The sequence below is a fragment of the Saccharomycopsis crataegensis genome, assembly GCF_037102585.1.
Source record: "Saccharomycopsis crataegensis DNA, jcf7180000000072, whole genome shotgun sequence".
NCBI lineage: Eukaryota > Fungi > Ascomycota > Saccharomycetes > Ascoideales > Saccharomycopsidaceae > Saccharomycopsis > Saccharomycopsis crataegensis.
In genome coordinates this window covers 830554-848812 of record NW_027043819.1, presented here as the reverse complement: position 1 = coordinate 848812, position 18259 = coordinate 830554, and the positions used below count along the sequence as shown (strand labels likewise).

The 18259-nt window shown below is 38.6% G+C and overlaps 6 protein-coding genes across 6 annotated transcripts; 4 read left to right on the top strand and 2 right to left on the bottom strand. All coding sequences in view use genetic code 12, as the record gives it.

Annotated features, from left to right (window-relative positions):
* Positions 1-1144: 1144 nt before the first annotated feature.
* Positions 1145-5986, top strand: DASC09_003650 (uncharacterized protein; the record flags this gene model as incomplete). The annotated part of the gene is made up of 1 exon (XM_064993968.1): positions 1145-5986. One exon carries the CDS (start codon positions 1145-1147, stop codon positions 5984-5986), a length of 4842 nt encoding a protein of 1613 aa, XP_064850040.1.
* An 814-nt stretch (positions 5987-6800) lies between these two features.
* Positions 6801-7391, top strand: DSS4 (guanine nucleotide exchange factor DSS4; the record flags this gene model as incomplete). The annotated part of the gene is made up of 1 exon (XM_064993967.1): positions 6801-7391. The coding sequence occupies one exon, from the start codon at positions 6801-6803 to the stop codon at positions 7389-7391; it is 591 nt and encodes a 196-aa protein (XP_064850039.1).
* A 1254-nt stretch (positions 7392-8645) lies between these two features.
* DASC09_003630 (cation transporter) lies at positions 8646-10316 on the bottom strand (the record flags this gene model as incomplete). Its single annotated transcript, XM_064993966.1, has 1 exon — positions 8646-10316. The coding sequence occupies one exon, from the start codon at positions 10314-10316 to the stop codon at positions 8646-8648; it is 1671 nt and encodes a 556-aa protein (XP_064850038.1).
* Positions 10317-11867: 1551 nt separating this feature from the next.
* DASC09_003620 (uncharacterized protein) lies at positions 11868-14888 on the top strand (the record flags this gene model as incomplete). Its single annotated transcript, XM_064993965.1, has 1 exon — positions 11868-14888. The coding sequence occupies one exon, from the start codon at positions 11868-11870 to the stop codon at positions 14886-14888; it is 3021 nt and encodes a 1006-aa protein (XP_064850037.1).
* Positions 14889-15129: 241 nt separating this feature from the next.
* On the bottom strand, positions 15130-15548 carry DASC09_003610 (uncharacterized protein; the record flags this gene model as incomplete). The annotated part of the gene is made up of 2 exons (XM_064993964.1): positions 15130-15341; positions 15485-15548. 2 exons carry the CDS (start codon positions 15546-15548, stop codon positions 15130-15132), a joined length of 276 nt encoding a protein of 91 aa, XP_064850036.1.
* A 987-nt stretch (positions 15549-16535) lies between these two features.
* Positions 16536-17930, top strand: LSB5 (Lsb5p; the record flags this gene model as incomplete). Its single annotated transcript, XM_064993963.1, has 3 exons — positions 16536-16681; positions 16813-16888; positions 17046-17930. The coding sequence occupies 3 exons, from the start codon at positions 16536-16538 to the stop codon at positions 17928-17930; spliced, it is 1107 nt and encodes a 368-aa protein (XP_064850035.1).
* Positions 17931-18259: the final 329 nt, after the last annotated feature.

Sequence of the window (18259 nt, the reverse complement as noted above, 5' to 3'; positions counted from 1 at the left end):
CATTTTGTGATATTTGTTTTGTCTTTTATTCCTTGATTAGTTTGTATCTATGCACATTGATGGCTATTGATATGGACATTTTTTTTTCAAAAACTAGGGAATTGAAAAAAAAAAAAAAAAAAAAAAAAAAAGGATATTTTCGTATATGTTGCAACTTTATATTGTGATTGTTGTTTGTTTGATTTGACATAACTGGGTCACCGACGGGTGCTTGTATACCGTGTATGATGTCGTACAACAGATTGACCTTTATGGTTACGTTACGTACTTAATTATGCCACTTCGATAATTATGTATTTCCCGCAGGCAGCGGCCATAATATATTCTCGCTTCCGATGATAAATCTCAGTACAAAAGAGGTAGCCCACATTAATTATACCTTTATATTTTGTTTGGAATTTCCAAATCAATTGGGAGAGAGTGAAAATTCCCACCGCACGGCCATACTTTTCAGAAAACCAACCATGTCACATTAATTAGAGTGAGATTATTAATAATCGCCCCACCGTAGTTAATTACCAGAAATGTAAGAGGGGGGGGGGAACTGCGTAACAAGCGAGGGAGGAGACATGAGAAATGAACAAACGTACAATCACTGAGAGATATAAGAAGTACAAGCAAGAAGTGTAAATAAAGAATACAATACAAGAAATATAGGATGAAAACCGCCCGCAAAGATTGTGTCACACAAACAACAAAAGGGACGCAGGGACCCGCAGTGCTCGACACCCCGTCCCGCACCGTCCCTGTCTCGTTTATCACCGACCCACCGTCCCACCGTTAAATTGACACTTTTCCCACCCACCCACTGCAACAAATTCGAGTCATCTTGGGGGATTTCTTTCTTTCTGAAAAAATTGTTGAGATTTTCCATCCACACATTATTATTGTGCCATTCATTCCCCCACAGGACCATATATATCACCCAAGAAGACCATCATCATTCTTTTCTCCATCTCTCTAACTTACTAAGACTTTCGTTGCACTATTAGGAAAAAACATAAAAAAAAAAAAAAATCAAAATCGATTTTGCGCCTCCAATAAGCGAGAACAAGATCAAGATCAACGATCATCCCAAAAAAAAAAAATAATCGATAATATAATCAACGCATTTGATATCCCATATGTCTTTCGCTACTCAGCCATGCCTTCAGTCTCTCTTTTAGATTTGTTTTATTACGCCAGCGCCGGTATATTTGTGGTTGGCCTTGGTTCGTGGTTAGTGATCCTTGCTTCCCACCGTCTTATCAAGCCATGTATAATATCACCATTCACTTCCCATGCCCGCTTGGCTTCAGCTAATACTATCATTACTACTACTACTACTACTACTACTTCCAAGTCAAACCATTTGCCAGACTCCGGACCATTCAAGTTAATCATTCCTTTAATTACAGTTCAAGGCATCTGTTATATCATATCTCTAATCCTTGCAGAAAATTTTGCAGCTTCGTTAGCGTCATTTTCAAACACCCCATTAAAGTTCAACCTTGATCTTGTCAATTGCACCACAATATTATTTATTATCCTTCCTTTCCAGTGTTTCGATTTCTTCCCTAGTCTTAGATTGATATTTTGGCTCTGTCTGTCGGTACAAAATTCCTGGTTATTGGTGCATCAGCTATTATCGTCGTCGTCTCCAATGTCCATTAATGTCCTTTTCCAGCCGGAATTTTTCACGCAAATCGCCATCAAATCCTTGTTGGCTTTCACCGCCATTATCTTATTGAGTTTTTCGCTTCGGAACTATTCCAGCGGTTTATCCAACTTCAAAAATTCCACTACTTCATATCTTTCCCAATTGACTTTCTCGTGGCTTAATCCTCTTTTACATCAAGCATCGGTCGCCAAATACTTGTCCAATCAAAACGTGAAAAGCTTGCCATTTCAAATTTCTAGTGACCAGTACCACCAATCACTTTGTACTCGTTGGAAAATATCCCACAAATTATGTCGTAGCTTGGCTGCCACTTTTTGGAAACCCATGCTTGGAGCGATTTTTCTACAGGCCATTGAAAGTTCGGTTGGCGCGGTCCAACCAATCTTGTTGAATAAATTAATCCATTTTGTGAGAATATATCCGACAAGTGATAATCACGCATTCTCCTGTGGTTTCCGTATCTCGTTGGCAATGTTTTCCCTATCCTTCGGCACCTCGTTTCTTTCGTCACAATCTTCAATTCTTCTTTATCGAACCTCACTTCACATTCTCGGAGCCTTGACCCAACTTATCTACTCCAAATCTCTATGCCTATCTCATCATGCTCAAATAAACCATTCAACCTCCCAGATTTCCAACCTCATCTCTATTGACTCATCGCGTTTACAATCATTATCTCAACAAATCCCCCAAATCATTTCTTTACCATTGAAACTTTCCCTCGCCATATATTCTCTTTATTATATCCTTGGTAATTCAGTTATATTTGCCCTTGCGATTCTCGTGCTTCTTTTACCATTAAACACCATACTTCTTCGCCGTCTCAAAAACCTCAAACGCCAACAAATGCAATACCGTGATTCTCGAACCCAAAAGGTTCATGAAATGGTGAGCTCCATCCAGTGTGTGAAATTGTACGGTTGGGAGCAAGCATTAATGGCAAAAGTTAAAGAAATAAGAATCGGGAAAGAATTGGATGGGATGTGGTGGATCGGGATGTTGGGAGCGTTAGTGAAAGGGTTATGGGGCATTGGAATGGTGGTGGTAATTGGCGGAAGTTTTGCTATTGTCATGATGCCAGAATCAGCAGCCAAAGATAACGTATCCAATATCATGCTCAGCAAGATGCCGTTAACTTCTGAAACCATTTTCCCTTGTCTTTCATTATTCAGCTATCTTCAAAAAACCGTGGTTTCAATGCCGTCATTTATCAGTTCTATCATTGAGCTGAAGATCGCATTAGAAAGATTGGAAGAATATCTATTATCGGAGGAAGTACTGACCAATCTTTCAACGGAGGAAGTATCAACTAATGAATCAATCACTATGGCCAACAATGATAAGCCATTCATTTCAATAAATAATACTTGTTTTTTGTGGGATGAAACTCATATGAGCAAGCCAAAAATCAGCGAAACATCTGATGAAGAGCTGCTTGTTGGGAACTTTGATAATTTCTCATACTCTAATATTGCCCTTAGAAATATCAACATGTCAGTCAATTCTGGGGAAATGGTGCTTGTTGTTGGAGCGGTCGGCGCCGGGAAATCTACCCTCTTGAAAGCAATCATTGGAGAATTACCAATTTTACGAAACCATGATCATTCTCGTGCTGTCAAAGGCTCTATATCCTATTGTTCACAAATCCCTTGGATTCAAAACACTTCTTTCCGCGATAATATTCTTTTCCATATACCTTATGACCCAGAACGTTACCATTCAACCCTTTATGCTTGTGATCTTCTTGTGGACATATTGCAATTGCCAGACGGTGACCAAACTTTAGTTGGCGAAAAAGGTATCACCCTTCTGGGGGGCCAAAAGGCCCGGCTTGCCCTAGCCAGAGCAATTTATGCCGATAGTGACATTTACATCCTTGATGATATTCTCAGTGCGGTAGATGTTCAAGTGGCCAAGCGCATTATTTATCGGTGTTTGGGTCACCATGGGTTATTGGCAAACAAGATTAGGGTATTGGTGAGCCATGGGTTGGGGAATTTCCAAAAAAATGAGATTGATAAAGTTATCTATTTACAAAATGGGGAAATCATCGCGAATGACCTGTTTGAAAATATGCAAGACAAGATTAAAGAGTTTATGGGCGGTGGTAGTCAAGAAACTGTTGATTATTTAACTGAAGGCCCAATCGATGATGATAATGATGATGATGATGATGATGATGACGCTGCCAGTGATTTGACCATATCTCCTATATCGTCGTGCTCGGTTGATTCTTTGAATTCCTCGGAAACCTTGGTTGCTAGTGATAAGGATGATGATGATTTGGATAAACTCAAAAAGCCAATTAAATTGAGTGAAGAACATACAAATCGCGGTAGTGTCAAATGGAAAACGTATTCCGAGTATGCGAAATCATGCTCGATTCCTGGGATCATAATTTTTTTGACCATGATATTTGCCAGTTGTGCCTTCCAATTGGGAAGCAAGTATTGGCTCAAGATTTTATCAGAGAAAAATGATTTCCGGTCTAGTTTCACCCATTCTCATGATTCAACTATAAATGATTCCAGTGTTAATTTCAGCTATTTTCTTATAATTTATATGATGCTTGGGACCATCTCCCACATTTTTGATTTCCTCAAGACTTTTGTGCTTTACCAATTCTGTTGCATCAATGCCTCGCGTCATTTGCACGATTCAATGTTGAATTCCATTATCAACTCCCCAATGTCATTCTTCAATACCACTCCCGCAGGGAGAATTTTGAACCGATTCACCAATGACATCAACAAAATTGACGACAATTTACCCAAAACCTTCATCAAGTTTTTCGGCGCCATTATTTCTGCATTATTTACCGTCGGGGTAATTGTGTTCAATTTACCGCTATTTTTCATTCCGTTGATCGGATTAATAATTATTTACCGGTATTACCAATCGTATTATATTCTGGTTTCCCGAGATTTGAAGCGGATCAGTTCTGCTTCACGATCCCCGATATTCAATTATTTACAAGAATCGTTGCTGGGAGCAGAAACCGTTCGGGCTTTCAGGAAAACCGAGAAATTCACCGCCATCAATGCTGAAAATGTCAATTTCCACTTGAAGGCCCTATACGTCTTCAGGGCCATCAATCGCTGGTTGACGTTCCGACTTCAAATTATTGGAGCGTTGGTGATATTGTTAACTTCGGTGTTGGCATTATTATCTCTTGATGCGGGTACCCCATTGACCAGTGGGGTGGTGGGGCTAATGATGGGGTACGCTTTAGAAATCACCGATTCGTTGAATGTCATGGTCAAGACATCGGTGGATATTGAAACTAACGTGGTTTGTGTGGAAAGAATCTTGGATTATTCCAATTTGCCTAGGGAAGGAGAGTCAATTAGCCAATCATCCAACACAACTAAACTTTCAAACCATGGTATCAATAGAAAATTCTCCGATGCTGCAGCAACCCAATGGCCATCGAATGGTGCCCTTGAATTTCGAAATTATACCACCAAATATCGTCCAGAACTTGACCTGGTGCTCAAAGATTTATCACTTCGTATCGAACCGGGGGAAAAAGTGGGGATTGTTGGACGTACCGGGGCCGGTAAGAGCAGTTTAGCCATGGCGATTTTCCGGCTCATTGAGGCATCGCAGGGACAAATCTTCATTGATGGGAAAGGGATCGATCAAATACAATTATCGAGATTGCGAAGCAATTTGAGTATCATTCCTCAAGAGTGTTTAGCATTTCAAGGCACGATTAGACAGAATTTGGATCCCATTGGAAAACACACCGATGAACAATTACTTTGGGCGGTGGGAGTTGCTCACTTGGACGATCATTTACCAATGAGGATGGGGTCGATGCACCATAATGTTTTTAATGATAATCATGAAATCATTGGTGGGAGGGAGAATGGTTTCGATGCCGACTCTCTTGCTTCATCCAGCATCAGTTGTTTTCAAGAAGGTACTTCAGTGGGTTGTCAATCTTCCAGGTATTCCGATTATCCAAAATCACTGATTCTCGATATCGAAATCCAGGAAGCTGGACGGAATTTCTCGGTGGGACAACGTCAATTGCTTTGCCTTGCCCGTGCATTATTAAACCCATCGAGGATATTGATCCTTGACGAAGCCACTGCGGCGGTCGATCCATCAACTGATAAAATAATTCAAGAAACCATTAAAAGAGAATGTCAAAATAAAACTATCTTGACAATTGCCCACCGGTTGAACACCGTGTTGGATTGTGATCGGATTATTGTGTTGGACCAAGGCAAGGTTGTGGAGTTTGATAAACCGGAAGTGTTGTTGCAGGATACCAAGAGTGCGTTTTACAGCTTATGCCACGAAGGGTGTAATTTATGATTAGCAATCAATCTATTATCCAAACTTTCAACAAAAATTTTGCCCTTTTATTGTTCATTATTTTGGAAGCCAAAAGAAAAAAGAAGAACAAGAAAAAAAAAAAAAAAAAAGAAATGGGAAAGCCGATCCTGAATCATCTGCTCCAACAGGAAGATTGCGTCAATTCTATTATATTATATTATTATCTTATATTTCTATATTATACCATTATACTAAAACATAAAAAAGCCAACACAAAAAATTGAATAAAGTGTTCTCATCAAATCTTTTGTTTATCATTCATTATTATTATTATTATTATTATTTTTTTTCTTTTTTTTTTTCTTTCCTTTTATTGTCGACATTATTATACTATACTACTGCTACTATACTAGAATATCCATGGAGATTATGATTCGACAGAATTGCAAGTTCTTTATGGTATTTCTCTCTATTTATATTATATTTATATTATACTTATTTATCCTAACTCTAATCCGTTGGTAAGCTACTTATTTACTGGAATTCCAAGCTATTCATAACCCTCTTGTACCTATTTACCCAAATTTCAAGCCATTTGCAATCGACTTTGCCCATCTATCCAGATTCCAAACCATTCAAAATAATCTGCTCCACTTATATATTTGCATCCCCCTTGATTCATAAGGTGTAGAAAACGTTCAATCATTTTGCTGGAGGAATTTCATCTGTGCTGCGCCTAGTAAACAATATTTTACAATTTTTCCACCATCATCAAAAACTAAAACATATCATGATGCATCTATCTTTCTCTCTCTCTTTCTTTTTTTTTTTAATTTTCTATCCCACCCATAAAATGACCAGTGTTTCATTTAATTCCCTCATTGATCAGCTCAACTCTGCCGAAGAGGTAGTTTCATATAAGGAAATTCTCCTTCGGTGTCCTTTTTCCCGGTGTAATTGTCGGATCATCCCGTTCAAGTATCACTTATCATCTTTCGATGATAAGAACACTGTGCAGATCAGCGAAACCCCAGAATGTGCGGTTGTTGACAATGCCACTTTGGAAGTGATCAACCCACAAACTTCGAAAGATGAAGAATCTACAAAGAACAAGAACAAGAAGAAGAAGTTCTTCAAGATTGGTGACGCGTGGGATTTCGATAACATTGGGGTATCGCGGCCCTCAGACATTGCTCAACCAATCATCCACGGTGCTGAAGGTAGCCTGGGACCAGTAGAAGATCAAGGAAAAATCAATATCCAGCGATACTTGGTATGTGCTGATTGTGATCGTGGACCTCTTGGATTTGCGGGGTTTGTAGTTGATGAAGATGAGAAAAAATATGGGGAAGAAGAAGAGGAGGACGGAGATGCAAGAATTAAAAATGCTAATAAGTTGGTGTATTTCCTTAGTTGTGATAGTGTGAAGTATGAATTACGATAAAAAATAATAATAATAATCAGAAAACAAAAATAATGAGATTTGCGTTGTTGACAGTTTTATCCTTGATTTGTGTCTTAGAGTGTTGATGTTTCTTTGAAAGTGATCTTTTATGTGAATATGACTTTTTCTCAGTGAAGATGGAGATTTTTCTCTTCTTTTTTCACTTCCACTTTTTTTATTTTTTTTTTGCAATTAGAGTGAATCCAGTTAAAGGTAGAGACTTGACTGGTGGTTGTAGTTTCAAAGATTTGGAATTGATATTTTATTTTGTTTTGTTTTGCATGATTAAATTTCGAACGATGGCAAGAAATAAAACATCGATTCATAAAAAATTGGCTTTTTAGATTTCCTTTTAGCTCTTTGAAATTTGCATAAGTGATCATTTATCATATCATGTGGGTATTGGCTGGTTGGAAGAACTCTTATGGTTGGATTCTGTTATTTTTATGATTATATTACGACACATTTATGATATTATATCATGATACTTTTATGATTATATCACGATACTTTCATGAATATAGATTACGAGACTTGTTTAATGTGACTGGTGTTTTTTTTTTTTTTTTTGTGTTGATGGAAGCTCTGATTGAGATGGAAATTAGAATTTTTCAATACTGTAATTATGACGACCCATGGGAAAGTCGACTATCAGTAGCTCATAGCCTATGCTTTATTCCTATCATCTATTCATCTCAGGACTATAAAATTTAATAAATCTTTACCTTATTTTGTAAGGTTCTCCATTAATCTAGGTGATGAGAAACAAAAAAAAAAAAAAAAAAAAAAAATGATGCTTTACACCCATAAGTTAGATATTAAAGAGATGATGATTCATTCAAAATATTATAGATTCTTCTGATTTTAATTTATCATACGCAAAGCAGCCGAAGATAATAATAATTCCTTCATGTTTGGTGTATACACTCACTCATTCAATGCCAAAATGCTACGGGGAGTGAATGCGAACCGTTGATCGTGTGAGTGACGATCATTGACTCGTGTGACCATTCTCTGGCACTCATTCAAAGGGAATTCATGAAGTAAACATCTCGAGGAATAAAGTTGGGAATATTAAAGAGGGGGGAAAGTAGCTAAATAAAAGACAATAGCTAATGAAAAACAATATAAAATGTATTGGCTCATAGAGAAATTAGAAAAGATGAAAAATTAAAGCAATTGATAGTCTCGAATAAGAAAAAAGAGAGGAAAAAAAAAAAAAGACCAAAATAATTAGGGAATATAATGAAGTTTTTATACCTTTTCAGTGATATCTTGCTTTTTCTCCTCTGCCAACCGCTCTTTCTCTATTCTTTCATCCAACCATCTCTGACCATGGCAAGTGACAATCCATAGTGGTATTAAACTGAGGCCACAGAATCCCGCCATGAGGGTAAAACAACCACCAATCCCCATGGCATCTTGCATTCTACTCAACGCTGCCACTCCGCACGCTGCCATTAGACATCTAGAAAGGTTGACACACGCGGCCCCGGTAGAAGTCTTATCAGGGTACATATCGGCCAATAAGTTCATTGACGAGCCCACGTATGGAGCATTGACAAGTGAGGTAAGGAACGTCCCAATAAGAACAGGGGCAAGGGGGGCATTTTTCTCCAAACACCATGAGAAGATCAAAAGTCCAGAAATAAAAAGAATCGAGCACGGGAAAAGCATGGCGAGACGGACTTTGAAAATTGAAAACTGGGGTTTGGCAGGGATAACATTGGTATCATCATGTATCATCGAGTTAGATGAAGAAGAATCATTGCCATATTTTGCTTCCCATTCACTAAGTTGTTCACGATATTTTTGATGGCATTTTTTGTAATACCAATCAAGAATTTTCCCATTAGCAAAACTACCAATGGTCCCTGCAATTCCTGGAGCAAGGAAACAAAGACCAACGCGCAAAACCGAATACCCTCTTACTTCTTGTAAAGTAGTACTCAAAGAGGTGAACATCATTGTCCAGGTGGTATAGTAAAATGATGCGGGAATTAAAACACAAATGACATCAATATTGGTGACAATCTTTGGAACATCAAAGAGTTTGGAGAGTAAAGATTGGGCGGTATTAAGTTCCAAAGTTTCGATGTCGTTGGTCAACTTCTTCTTGAAATGAGGAACTAACCAAATTGGTGATTTATTGATGAATTTTTTTGGAGGAATCGAGCCATTACCAACGATGGAACGCTTAGTTTCTGGTAAGATGAAAAAACTCAAAATCATGGTGACCCCACCACCAATGGATAAGAACCAGAAAATCGCTCTCCAAGAATGAAACCCCGATGCCAAGACCCCACCAAGTAATGCACCGATACTTTGTGCCAATAATTGGATCCCGGAAGTGAAGCCGATAAGGGAAGCCCGTTTTGAACGAGGGGCCAAATCGGCACAAATACCACTGTTGATGGCGATCACTGGGGCGATCCCGGCAGCTTGAACACATCGAAGGACAAGAATTAACCAATAAACATTGGAGTCCCCGATACAAGCACAAGCGATTACAAACACCCCACAACAGAAGATCACCACCGGTTTACGACCGATGGAATCAGCCATACTCGCACTAAACATCGGGGCAATCCCTTGTAATAAGAAATAAAGCACCACTGACACATTGGCAAGCTCTTCAGTGACGTGGAATTTGTTTTCAATGGTATAAATGATTGGGAAATAGATGTTATTGGAGACGGCGGACCAGAACCCTGAAATCCCACAGATAATGGCAATCATATACTTCTCACGTAGGTTGAAGACAGTATAAGGATATTCTGGGGAATCTGTAGAGGTCTTTTCAGTGACAGCTGGTTCATTATTATCCTTGGCTTGGCTTGCGTTCTCCTTTACTAGATCTCCATCTCCCTGCTTATTAAGCACCTCCTTGGGGGGCATGCTGCTTTCCATTGATAAAGATGGCATCACCTATTTCTTATTCTTTTTTTTTTTTTTTCCTCTTTACTAAAGTATTATATAATAGTTATGCCAGTCTATGACGGCTTTGAAGAGAAATGCAAAATTGACATAAGATGTGTCTGCGTGTTTTATATTAAAATATATATTTGAGAAATCAGAAACAAGCGTCACATATTATTAAATACTTTTTTTTTTTTTTTCTCTTTCTTTTTTTTCGGGATTACCTTATCGGGAAATCCGCAACGTCCATCGTTATGAGTGTCGGCCTGGTGGAACTGCCGCACCGGTGTTAACGCCCATAAACCCCGTGCCAGCGGACTCCGGAGATTGGAAGTGTAATCTGGGTCATCCGATGCAATTGATGGCCATTCTGTAGTGCACACCTAGAAGCTCTCCCAGGTATCAACTCTCACAACAATTATTTGATCATTTGGATGGGATGGAGCAGCTTCCATACGGTTATTATAGGCTTTCGGCTATTTTCTGTTTTCCCCCCTTATCTGTGCGATGGTGTGATCAATACATATTGGTTCATTGAGTCGCATGCTAGTGCATGATGATGATTTATACATATTGCTGCATCATGATGCTTGAAGATGCGGTATACAAATAAATGCCCTTTTAATGGTTGTTTGAACAAGGGAGTTAATATCTATGTCATTGGATGAGTGTTTGTCCAAAAAAGAAGTCGAAGAATAAGGTATCACTTTTGTCTTGTTTTTTGTTTTTTTTCTTTTTTGTAATAAAATAGGCCTAGAACAATCAATACATCCACCTCCAGAAGAACCCAGAACAACCCCGAAGTAGAACGTCATGATCCAACTATGAGATATTGGTAGAACACGAAGCACAGGCCATATATTATTTGAAGATTGCTATGATGATACCAACAGCACAGAAACAGACCCATCGAAGTCCAACTATCATTCGCTTTTCACTCCGTAGACAAGACCTGTCAAGGTCGTTTAAATCATGGTGTTGCTGTTCCCCATACCTTTTCACCCGAATAATGCGCATATTGTTATATCTTCCCAGATTACAATTGCATCCTCTATTGATAAGCAAACCCGGGGGGTAGCGTCATCTCCCTCTGCATAGTATTTACTATCTAATATTATTTAATCCCAATTTCCCTGATAACGTAATAAATATTGGTTTCTCTCTGCGATGTTGGAAACCAACTGCCGCATTCTAAAGGCACACGCAGACAACCAGCCACAGAGAAAAAAAAAAAAAAAAAAAATGTGATGTCCGCAGATACTTAACAACATGGTATTCGTCTAACCACCAAAGTGTAAACAAACCACTATACCACCTCAAAGATGAACAAGGCTGGTCTGACGAATATGCGATGTCGTCGTTTATGACCTCAAATAAAAACAATGTGAATTCCTGTCCTTTGTTTAATTAAAGTGAAAATACTTTTCTTTTTTTTTTTCCCCTTAGATATCCAATTGTTTCTTGCCCTAGTAGTGTTTTATTGGTTCATAGACTCTTTCGAATTTTTGGGCTCTTTTATTAACTGTTATTAATATTGAGTAATAATAACCAATTATAATGGGTGCTAACCCTAATAGAGGCTCATCGACCTCCAATAATCATAACAGTGGTCTGGATGCCTATCACTTCGACAATTTCTCGTATTCCAGATCCTCCCGTCACAGACCTTCTAATAACGTTAGATCCAACTTAGCCACCCCATTCCAGCTACCACAAGGCTATTATTCCAGTAATCACAATGGGGGAACCAATAACACTGTCAATTTTAATGATACGTCCAGTCAGTCCAGCAGAGATGCCATGGAGGATGCAGAAAAAGGATTTAGACCATTTCCAGAAAGAAGTGATACTTATCCGCTTAATGTTTCTGTGAATTCCAGAATGGAAAATCCTAGAACACAAGAAGATGAAACACACATTATCTCTCCATTACACCATTCGAATACTGCTCCTCCAAGAATCCCCCCTATCCTTGCAGAAGTACCTGATCATGCCCATTTTGAAAACGACACCGAATCCACCAGCTCGAGCATTACGGCCACCGATCATGACTATGTCACGGAAAAACAGCTCCCATATCCTGTGTTTGCTCCTCATTTGGAACCGGCGACCACTCTTAATATTCCTCCACAAGCTCCGCTTCAACAAGATTTACATGGTAATTTGTACGGTGAAGCAGTATCTTTTAAAACCATGCCAGATGATTCAGATGTCAAAGAAGAAGAAGTTCATACCACCGTGAAAAAGTTCCTTACCACCAACGGTAATCTTATTTTGGATAGTGATACTGCTTCTTATTTATTGAAAGAATATAAACTCGAAGCTAAAGGGAATGAGTTTGCGTATATGAGATACTCTTCGGTGACGTGCGACCCAAACCAATTCCGGGTTTCCAAATTCAACCTCAGACAAAACTTCTACAAAATCCCTCGTCAAACAGAAATATTGATTTGTATCACACTATACGATGAAGAACCGTTCCTTGTGGCCAGGACTTTGAAAGGGGTGATCCAAAACATTATTCATTTGACCAAACTCAAGCATTCTGAAGTGTGGGGTGACGAATCTTGGAAAAAAATTGTCGTGTGTTTTGTGGCGGACGGTCGTAACAAGGTCAATCCTAAAACTTTGGCATTATTCTCGTCTATTGGGGTTTATCAAGATGGTTTTGCTCGTGGGCAAATTGGCGAAAAAAAAGTGCAAGCCCATTTATACGAACATACCACTATGTTGGGGGTGCAAAACACCGATGAAGGCGACATTACTTTTGTTCGTAACCCAGTACCGGTCCAATTGTTATTGTGTTTGAAAGAAAGAAATAAGAAGAAAATCAACTCCCATCGTTGGTGTTTCGAATCTTTTGCGGATGTTTTGAATCCAAGAGTCGTGGTTTTATTGGATGCCGGTACTCAACCAAGTCGTGATTCTCTTTACCATCTTTGGAACTCATTTTATATGAATCCACAAATCGGTGGGTGTTGTGGGGAGATTAAGGCCGCGTTAGGTCCGAAATTCAGTAACTTATTGAATCCCCTTGTGGCGGCTCAAAACTTCGAATATAAAATATCCAATATCTTGGATAAACCTACGGAGCTGACATTTGGGTTTATTTCTGTGTTGCCGGGGGCCTTTAGTGCCTACCGTTATGAAGCCATCTTGAACGATGAAAATGGGGTAGGTCCACTTGAAAAATACTTTAAAGGTGAAGATTTGGATAAAGATCCGAGCGCTGGGGTGTTCCAGAAAAATATGTACCTTGCGGAAGATCGTATCTTGTGTTTCGAACTTGTTGCTAAAAAGAAATCTAATTGGACCTTAAAGTATGTTAAGGCTGCCACTGCCGAAACTGATACCCCAACCGCGATTTCTGCGTTGATCAAGCAAAGAAGAAGATGGTTGAATGGTTCATTTTTCGCTTCATTTTATTCGATCACTCATTTCTGGCGTATCTGGAGTTCTGGCCATTCATTTGTTAGAAAAATGATGTTGATGGTGGAATTCTTTTACCAAACTGTCCAACTTGTGGTTTCGTGGTTCAGTATCGCTTCTTTTTTCCTTGTTTTCAGAATCTTATCAGTTTCATTGGAGGGTTATTTCGGAGGAGCGAAAATTCTTGCTGGTATTTTCCTTTGGATGTACGTTGCTACTACCGTTATCACTTTTGTTCTTTCCTTTGGTAACCGTCCTGAAGGTACTTCCAAAGTTTATTTTGTGATGTTGATCTTCTACGCAGTGTTGATGAGTTATACCATGTTTGCTGCGGTGTTCATGTCGGTGAAAGCGGTTCAAGATTTTTTGAAAGAACGTAATTTCCAAGAATTGGTGTTCCATAATTCCCGTTTCCGTGATTTGACGGTTTCATTGTCATGTACATACGGTCTTTATTTCCTTGCTTCATTCTTATACTTTGAACCATGGCATATGTTTACTTCTTTCTTACAATATCTTTTGATTTCACCAACCTACATCAATGTTTTGAACATTTATGCTTTTTGCAATCTTCATGATTTGAGTTGGGGTAATAGAGACGACGAAATCATCGAAGAAAAACCGTTACAAATGACCAAGGTCCAGAAAGATGAACTTGAGGAATTGGATGTCAATGAAGAAGTGTTACAAAATGAATTTCTTGTGTCGATGGATGCCCCAATGGATAGAAGGGACGTGGATATTCAGTATGCTAAAAAGTGGCATGAACTTAGAGAACCAGGGAAATCCAATTATGAAACCAATAGATTTGGCATGAAGGTCAGGATCGATGGTCGTGATGCCGATACAAAAGCAAAAGATTATTATGCCTTAGTTAGATCTTTGGTGGTTATATTTTGGATGGCGACAAACTGTTGTTTGGTCGCTGTAGTTTTGAGTATGGACGGTTTCACTGATAGTTCTCATTTGGAAAGTGTCTACGAAAGAAGATCGGAAATCTTCTTGACGGTGATTCTTTGGATTGTTGCGTTTTTGGCAGCGTTCAGATTTGTTGGGTGCGTCATTTATTTGATTAATTATTTGGGTGAAAGAATGATCGATTGGGATATCAGGAAACAACTGTTGAGATACCCAAATTACGCTATCTAGCTCATTTTGTTGGTCAACTTTTTCTTTTCCCTTTGAGGTATGATTCAATTAATGCTTGAGGGGGGAAAAAAAATCACTACTTGTACTTTTATCATCGTCATTATCATTATCATTATCATTATCATTTTTTTTTTTTTGTTTGTTTGTTTGTCTTTATCATTACTGCATGCCTGTTGTTACTAATATTTTTTTCTTTTTCCTTTTGGCTTTTTAAATTTTGATATTTCTACATATCTTTTGATTAATATATTGTCATTTCCCTTATTTCATCAATGAATTCTTTCATACTCCGTTGTTTCCCAAATGCAAATAGTCTACCAGGCTCTTCGAAATTCTTGATGTCCTTGAGTTGTTCTTCAGCAATTAATGAAATCGCCACTTCGTGTGGTCGCATGAAGTCACGCTTTCGGGAAAGCTGTTGTAGCGATTTTTCCCATTTGATTGGGAATGTGTCTTAATTTGTTCCATTTTGCTGATGGACTTGATGAAATTCGCTTTGAGAAGACACAACGTCTCCTCATGGATTCCGACAGTGCGGAAGAACCGCTTGATCTCTTCATCCGCGTGGAAATTCCCAGTAAAGTCTGGTCATCCACCATCAAATCTGGCGGCAATGGCCAGACAGATCTCTCTTCTATCAAAAGTATTTACCTCGACCATTTTTTAAATTCTTGTATCTTATGGTTAAATCACACTAATTTTGTTCATAATATGATTTTAGAAATAATATGAAATTGCTTTTTGGAGACAAAATAGATCCGTATGGAGCATGTTTTGATCAGAATCCGCTCGAAACTATTTTTTAGTCAAAATTGCAAAGATGGTAAAAGCTTGTCAATTGTTAATTTTTCCTGGTCCCCTGTGGACCAGTTGATTAGGTGTTCGTCGGTGACCTTCTCTAACGGTTATTGTTGAAAAAAAAAACAACAACACCATCATAGCTGAAGGCAGTTAAGCAGTAATTGGATCGTCTTGATTCATAATTAGTCTAGTATCTTATGTGTTCCAGGTATATATAACTATTGTATCGGCTCGGCCCCCATCTGCTAGCGGGTACGCTGAATAAGTATAGAATCGAGTAATATACACCTACTTAAGAGAAAGACGGACGTCCACTGTTTGTAGTAGGCTCGTCCCACAGAGCACTAGCTACCCTAGGCTTACCATCTCCTTGGTCTTGGTCTAACTAGTGGCCACATTATTGCAACTGTTTTATTTATCACTCTTGGTTGGATGTTGGGACCGACACCACCACTGTAAGCAGCATTATGGTGCATTGCGTCATCCCGGGTAAATGATTCAGACGAAATCGAGTCATCTCAAGTGGCCACAAATACGTTATCTCATCGCTTTCCTGAGATGCTGTCTCAAAATTAATGACAACCAAACTCTTTCACAAACAATAATAACAAAAAAACAAAAAAAAAAAAAGGTTAAAACATTTCGGGAGCCACGTTTTCTTAAAATAGAAAGCTAAAAAAAAATAAAAATTGAAAAGAAAAACCCGCTACAAAAAAAAAAAAAAAAAAAAAAAGAAAAAAAGAAACGAGGCATAAATAACCCATTTATATTCTTTGATAAGGATCATTCCAAAGAATCTGATATAACACCATTGGAGCAAGCACACACTAGATAGATAGAATAATCATGGGATTCTTCACCGATGACAAGCCATATACCGCCATAACTGCCTCAATTAACCAACTTTTGGGCGAAAAGACGGTTGAGGAATTCGAGCCAGAAATCCAGTTGCCTGGGTTGCTTGAAAGCATCAAGATCCAGGGTGCTGAAGGGTAAGTTTACATAACCACATGTTTTTGCTTCTTATATTCTTGAAAATAATTGGGATTTTATATTGTCCTCATGAAGATCACTGTGTTTGGGGTATTTTGATTTGCTTTGCTTTACTAACTTGTTACTTTAGGGCAACCGAAGCGGCTAGAGCCATCAGAAAGAAGTTGAAGTATGGGACCCCAACAGTTCAATATAAGGCCCTTGTGGTAAGTTGATCTTTTTTTTTTTTTTTTCATTCTTGCCTTTTGCTACTCTAAAATCCTGAAATTATGGAGAATGATTCTCTTTTTTTTTTTTGTTTTTTTATGATGTGGGTAATTAGGATCCTCATTGAGACATTTAAATACTAACATTTTTGCCTAGCTTCTTGAATTATTGGTCTCAAACGGTGGGAAGCCATTGACTCCATTATACAATGATACCAAATTATTGGATCGACTCAAGGTAATGATTAGTGACGATACCCTTATCCCAAGAGTCCGCAAGAAGGTGATTGCTATGGTTGCTGGGTGGAAATCTGAGTTTTCCAACGATCCAAGATATTCTGAGCTAGTTTCCTTACACAAATATGCTAAGAATTATTACAAAAGTAGATCCGGAGGAGCCAATCAGCCCGTCCGAAGACAGGTTCCCCAATTTATGGACGACAGTGCAGACGAGTTTTCTGATAGTGAATACGACAGAATATCCCAAGTTGGCAGTATTAGAAGACACGGAGGTTCTGTTCCTGGAGAAGTTACTGGCACAAGCAATGCTGCTTTGGACCAAGCATACGAGATTCCAGATATCGATCTCAGAAAAGCCGGTCCAGAGATTGATAAAATACTTGCGGCGGCCACCAGTGGGGCAACTTTATTGAAAAACCAGTTATCCCAATTGAATAGGTCTAGAGGTGAAATAGCAATGGACAATGATATGTGTGCTATTCAGTTTGAAAAATGTCGTCAAATTCGTCGAAAAGTATTGCGTTACTTACAGGTCATTAGCGAGGGAGAGTATCTTGGATTATTGATCCACGCCAATGACGAATTGGTTGAAGCGCTTCAGAAATATTCTGACTATTCTAAACCAGAAACCTCCAACCCTTCAAACCCCTCCAACCCAGTGGCAAACAGCGGATTCATCAGCGAAAACTCTGATGATGATGATGACGACGACGACGAAGAGTCCAATGCTGCTGCATTTTCTGACTATGAATCTGAGGAAGATGATGAAGATAATCCATTTGCCGACCGTAACAAGGTCTAGGTTGTGTTGTAACTACTTCGTGTATAGTTATTGTTATAGTTATTTTTGTTTAGAACTCTTGGTGGACGGCGTTTGATATTTTTTTTTTTCTGTCTTTTTTAGTTGTCAAAATTATTTTTTCCAGTTTCTGTGAATGTACAAGTTGTCTTAGTTTAATATCGTCTATTGTCCATAAACTGTCTGTCATTTTGGAGGCTTAAGCAGCGATGAGATATAAATAAACTGTCAAAAATAAAAAAAAAAAAAGCGCTGTGACGTAACTTTTTATTTTTAATCTCTTCCATATGATGCATGCGTCGCTTCACGTATCTCTGCAGAAGATCACGCGG